The sequence below is a fragment of the Macadamia integrifolia genome, chromosome 12, assembly GCF_013358625.1.
Source record: "Macadamia integrifolia cultivar HAES 741 chromosome 12, SCU_Mint_v3, whole genome shotgun sequence".
Lineage (NCBI taxonomy): Eukaryota > Viridiplantae > Streptophyta > Magnoliopsida > Proteales > Proteaceae > Macadamia > Macadamia integrifolia.
The window spans coordinates 10,277,065-10,282,965 of record NC_056568.1 but is presented as its reverse complement, the minus strand read 5'-3'; the positions used below and the strand labels follow the sequence as shown (position 1 = coordinate 10,282,965).

The following is a 5,901-nucleotide window of genomic DNA, read 5'->3' as shown; positions in this document are numbered from 1 at the left end:
GGGGGGGGGGGGGGGGGCGTTGGGGGAAGAGGTGGTTGTACTAGACTGCTATATGTTTACTTCAACAGTACCAATTTTTTAATTCATATGGTCAGCAACTTCACTTGGACGAATAAGACCATGTTTGGTTCTGCACATGTGGTGTTGTTGACTGAAACCATGTGATCTTTATTTTATCCAAAGACCAGACACTCCCCAGATTGGCTTTTAAAATAAAATTAATAAATCAAATAAATTAAAATAATGTTGGGCTCTGGTAGTTGACCGGGTGAACTACATGAATTAAATTATAAGATGAACATGAAATCCGTAAATAAGTCTTGTTAACATACAGGTCCCAGCCCATTATGCCATCCCTAATTTCTACCCTTGTTGACTTCAACTCAATGCAGCTCCCTTGGAGCTACGATCCAATTTCCTGAATCCCCAAAAAAGAAAGATGATAAAGGAGATCAAGTGACTTTTTTTTTTATCTTTCATTTTAGGACCTTGAATCAATGAAATGTTGAGCTCAATCTAAATTCGAAATCATAGAGCCTGAACATTGGACTAATTGAAGGTGATGCCCTCACCTGAGTATCATAGCCTTCGGGTAGCTTTACGATGAAAGAGTGGGCATTAGCAACTCTTGCAGCCTCTTCGATCTCGACCAGGGTAGCATCTGGCCTGCCCAAGAGCATGTTTTCTTTAATGGTGGTCGCAAACAGTGCAGGCTCTTGGCTAACCAGACCAATCTGTTGCCTCAGCCATCGCAGCTTCAGCATCTTAATATCATGCCCATCTAGCAGAATTTCTCCTGGAAGTTTAATTTTAACGGCAACTCTTAATACACTGCAAACTTCCTATGCACTAAAAAGGCAACAACTATCCAGCCCACATGGGAGTTCATAAACACCATTAGCAGGACTTGCTTAATAAATTTGGACATGGAACTGCAGAAAGATTAATTACCTGAAGTGGGATCATAGAATCTTTCAATGAGGGAGACAACAGTGCTCTTCCCAGAGCCACTGCTCCCAACTAAAGCTATGGTCTTCCCGGCAGGGACGTTCAAGGAGAAGTCACTGAGGATCTTTACATCGGGCCTAGATGGGTACGAGAAATTAACATTTTTAAGCTCAACTTGGCCTGTAACAGAATCCAGTTCTAAACCCGATTCACTGTTCCGGTCGATGCTGGGTTTGTGGTCAATAATACGGTAGATCTTCGCAGCCGCCACTTTGGCCTTCGCGAATGCTGCCATGCTTGGAGCAGATTGTCCCAAAGCCCTGAGGATGAATCCAAAGTGAGGTTTAGTAATGAATAAGTGATGATATGAAAGTAAGATTTCCTCGCCTGAATACTTACAGTCCACCTATCATAACAGAGAACATGGTGGCTATGGCGAGACCTCCATTAGTATAGCGATGCCTGACGAGGTATCCTCCATACCAGAGCAGAAGAGCATAGCAGCAGAAAACGGTGAAGTATGTGGCACCCAATCCCAATCCTTTGGCTAGCCCAGTCTTGTAACCGATCCTCTGAGCTATACGCAAGGCTGACGAGTAAGCCTGTAAGGCTCTTGATTCACCAACGAATGATAGAACCGTCCTGATTTGAACGATTGTCTGCACTTTGTCTTTACAGATCAGTCACACGAGTCACACCCAGAACACAAAACAGAGTAAAGCACGAAATGAAGAGAAATATACTACATATCCTTCAATTTCCTTTATTGGTAAAGATTCCCTCCATTTTCATACAATCTCCCCTGCCCCTCTTCCCAATTGTAGAAACCAAGAGACGGAGCCAATGAATCCAAAGTCCAAACAGAGAGAGAGAAGAGAGGTTTTTTCTGGGTTTCCTGTACCTGTTCTGCGATGTTCCCTGCTTTAGACAGAGCTTCCTGGCTCTTGGAAGAGAGCTTGGCCAATGTAGTGGTGTGGATACCTCCGATCAAAGCAATGAGAGGAACCACAGCGAGAGTGACAAGGGCTAATTGCCAAACTGCGGTGAAACCGACCACGAATCCAGACACGAACGTGGCCAAGTAATGTAAAAAGTTACCCAACTGGAGAAACACAGGGAACGAACCAGTGACCAGTCAATTCATGGCTTGATTGGAAACCAAGAGAAAAACTGAACTGAACTGGGTTTTTTCCTTTACCTTCTCACTAATGGCATCTTGTACCATCACGGCATCCGTGTTAATGGCGAAAACAACATCGGAGGTGCGAACCTCTGTATCAAAGAACTGCACATCCTGGCTCAGAGCAGCTTCCAAGTACTTGATCCTCATCCTTGTCGATTGACGCTCTCCCGTCCACATCCAACATGATATCTCTGCAAGTAATTCGATTTTTAAGAACTACCCCGTACAGTAGAAATTAAAGTAGCAGCTAATAGACTGAACCAGAGGAATTAACAGACAAATGGAAGAACAACATTCCGAAGCAAACACTACTAACCAGCCCAGGAAGACGCCCAAATCGCCGCTCCCACCACAAGAAAGTAGAAAGCGTACTGCAAATTCACAGAGAAAAGTAAGCGAATTGTTCATTTTGTCTCTCTAAAAGCCAGAAAAAATGAACTCGATTCTCCAGCCATTACCTTCACGACTTCCTGCGTCATCTTATCTATGTTATTGGCGTTGGAACCGAATGAATTCACAAGATCCGCGAAGAACCGGAGAAACAAAGGCAAGGAGCAGCCATGAACGATGGCTCCAACCGTCCCAATCGCCATCAAAATATAATCCAGTCTATCTGCGAATCTGAACAGCTCCTTGAATCCCACCGAGGAAGGAGACGAACCGGGCTTCTCCTCCCCCACATCCTTGTTCCCGTGAGAAGCTTCCATTCCTCCTTTCCCACCACCACTGTGGTCAGTAGCTTCACCAACTCCTCTCTCTACCTCCTCAGCAGCTTCATTTGATTCTCCTCCCTTGTGGGTTGCTTCCCCTTCTGCTTTAAATCCTTCAGCCTCACCCGACACGAGCTCAAGCCCCTGCATTTCAGACCATCTCCACTGCTCAATCGTCTTTATCTCCTCAGAATCTTGTGACATTTCAAATTCTCGCTTTACAAAACAAAAACCCCTTTTGCTTTAATCCTTCTCTGTCTCTTCTCTCTCTCTCTTTCTTTTATTCTTTTCCCTTTTTAATTTCTTTACTTTCTTTTCTCGTCGTTCCACATCTTCAGAGGCAAAAACTGTTTTAATCCTTACAGTTCTTCTGTGAAAAACAGAGAGAAAAGGACAGATGATGAGATGAGACTTGAGAAGGAAGTAGAGATGCTCGTTTCTCTCATTATAAGACAAGGAGGAGAAGTAAAGCAAACTTTTTTCCCGACAAAAGAACACAGTGAGTGTGAAAAACTTGAGAATGGTTGTTTTGACCAAAGAACAGAGTCTGAAGAAATTTTAAATAAAAAAATTAAAAAAAAAACCCAGAGGTGAATTAAATAACCGTCAATTTCAATCTTCGATTTTTAGCTTCTTCTGCAAGTTAAACCGTAAAGCCTATGAAGTTCATGCATTACATCCAAACCCACCCCACCCATGTCCTCATTCCTCACCACCACCTTTTCTCTCCTTTAAATCCGGCCGTTACATTATCAAATTTTTCCTTCTTTTTCTTAATTTTCTTGATGGGTTTTCTTCAATATAAGACAATCTCGTGAAAAAAAGCAATTTCCTTTATCATGAGTTGGTGAAAAGAAGAGAGAGAGAGGACTTTTCTGATCAATTTTTACAGTATTTACGCGGGAAACCGGAGCGTGCTCTGAGGTTACTATTTTTTGTAGCAGTAAAGAAGTGGAGTGTTCAGAAAAAAAAAAGAACTAGAGTAAACTTCCACTATTTATCAGGAACTCCTTCTAGATTTAGAGTTTCTGGATTATTAATGGGTTTTTATTAAACTATTATTGACCTAAGACTTTAAGATGCTAAAGACTCTCTCCCATCACCATGATCGAGTAAGGAAGAACTGAAGGTGGGAAATTCGGCTTGCTTGTCAGGCACACCGCCAGCAAGATCTCGCCCAATATCCCCACTATTTCTTGTCTGGATATAGTGGAATTCTTCTCATCCTGTCAGAAACCACCACTATCAATTCCAATCAAATTTCAGCTAATTCCAATTCCGAACTCTCATGAAATGATCCCGGGATCAGCCCATCCCAAGTTCGGTTAACCAAATTTCTTTTTGGGGGTCAGGAATCAAATCCCATCGCCAGTTGGAGTGATTCAAGGATTCAAAAATGCTCTTCAACTCTCAAAGTCAGCTAAGCTCGTTTAATAAAACCTTCGCAGGTTTCAGATCTATCTACCTATCTGTTAATAAATTTTTCTTCTTTTCATACTTTCGAAACCGATTTCTCGAATTTTCAATTGGAAATGAGGATGATTATTCAAAACAAAGTGAACAGAGTCTCATCCAACCAAAACCCGGTATCCTAATCATCCGTCGGCGATGATCGTACAATAAGAGACTTAACTAAAAATTCTAAAAATTGAAGCTGAACATGCTTCACATTTGGAGTGATCTGAAGATTCTGAAACAGGAAAGTCTACTTTATTCACGCCTTTGCAGTTTAAAACTCTTAACTCCAGCTCTGCTCCGACTTCAGATTCAACTTTAAAAAAACAAAAACTTGTAAGGAAGAGATCTGCCATCGTTCTGATTATTTATAATTGAGTTTTAAATTCCGAAAAAAAAAATCATAAACTGTTAGTCTGTAACTGTAAGGAGGAGAAAAAAAATACTAATTGGGGGTTACTATTTCGGTTTCCATTCTTGGGTTTCTTACCGTAGACTGCAGTCTCCCTGCCATTCCTCTGCCTTTCTTTCCACGCGTTTTGGGCAACTTCCTCCGGATGAAGAACAAGTTGCAGGCGTACTGGAACAAAAGAACATTCATATCCAGATATATTTACTTCAATGCCACTGTTGAAAGTTAAATGACCATATTACCCCTGTATTAATTTCTAACCTTTATTTTGGGTAACTACTAACTATTAACCCTAGATCTCAGCATCCAACATCTGTCTCACACTCCCACTCTCTGCAAAAGTGACAGATGTTGGATGACGACTCGTATGATCAAGTGATTGTACAAGCAACAGATTCAAACTCTGATTATAGTTATTGGTCTTGGTTTCATATTCGATATCAGGCTAATAAAGATATTTATACCTGATCGATGCACAATATAGAAACACGGAAACATGGGTATAATTATCGGAAGGAAAAAGAAGTCTCAAAGGCAATGTGACCACAACGCCTAGACATAGAGGGGATAAGATGATCAACATAAATCCCGTCTATGTTGATGCTTCCACATGTATTCTCATTGAGCCCAAAGTTGGGCACAAGGGCTAGTGGGCCACACTCTTATCAGAAGATTCTATTGTATTGGTGTCTTTGAGGGCAAAATTTTCTAATACAACCAATATCGACCAATATTGTCCTTGTATCCTATTCAATAACGATCCACCAAAACCTAATACCAAACCATCGATATTCTATACCTAAAACCATGAGTTACCTAGCTCATTTTTATTTTTTATGGGTTGATTGGGTAAACCCCATATCTATGTAGAACCCCACAATTCACATAAACAATGAAAGAGCGAGGCTATAAGAACCATAAAGCCACTTTTAATCAGGGTGAACTCTGGGGTAAAATTGTAAATTTGGGGACTAGATTTAGGAACCGTCAAGCTAAAATCCACTAGCACACTATCTATTAATAAACAGTAGTATTGTGATCTATTTTGCTACCAAACAATAAATTGTTATGGGATTCCCAACGGTATCAATACCAAAATACTGATTAAGAACCATATAGAACTAGAAGTGGTAGTACCTTTTCAAGGTAGGTGGTATTTTTCTCTTATGAAGGTTGTTGTTTTATGACTGTGT

The 5,901-nt window shown here is 40.9% G+C and overlaps 1 protein-coding gene across 1 annotated transcript in view; it reads right to left on the bottom strand.

Annotated features, from left to right (window-relative positions):
• LOC122057843 (ABC transporter B family member 1) overlaps nt 1–4,877 on the bottom strand; it is an 8,065-nt gene extending 3,188 nt beyond the window's left edge. The window contains exons 1-8 of the mRNA XM_042620159.1: nt 4,787–4,877; nt 2,590–3,211; nt 2,448–2,502; nt 2,147–2,322; nt 1,850–2,050; nt 1,348–1,607; nt 952–1,268; nt 573–796 (exon numbers count right to left, since the gene is read on the bottom strand). Coding sequence (XP_042476093.1) covers nt 573–796; nt 952–1,268; nt 1,348–1,607; nt 1,850–2,050; nt 2,147–2,322; nt 2,448–2,502; nt 2,590–3,045 — 1,689 coding nt within the window. The 5' untranslated portion in view covers nt 3,046–3,211; nt 4,787–4,877. The remainder of the gene's footprint in view (nt 1–572; nt 797–951; nt 1,269–1,347; nt 1,608–1,849; nt 2,051–2,146; nt 2,323–2,447; nt 2,503–2,589; nt 3,212–4,786) is intronic.
• Nucleotides 4,878–5,901: the final 1,024 nt, after the last annotated feature.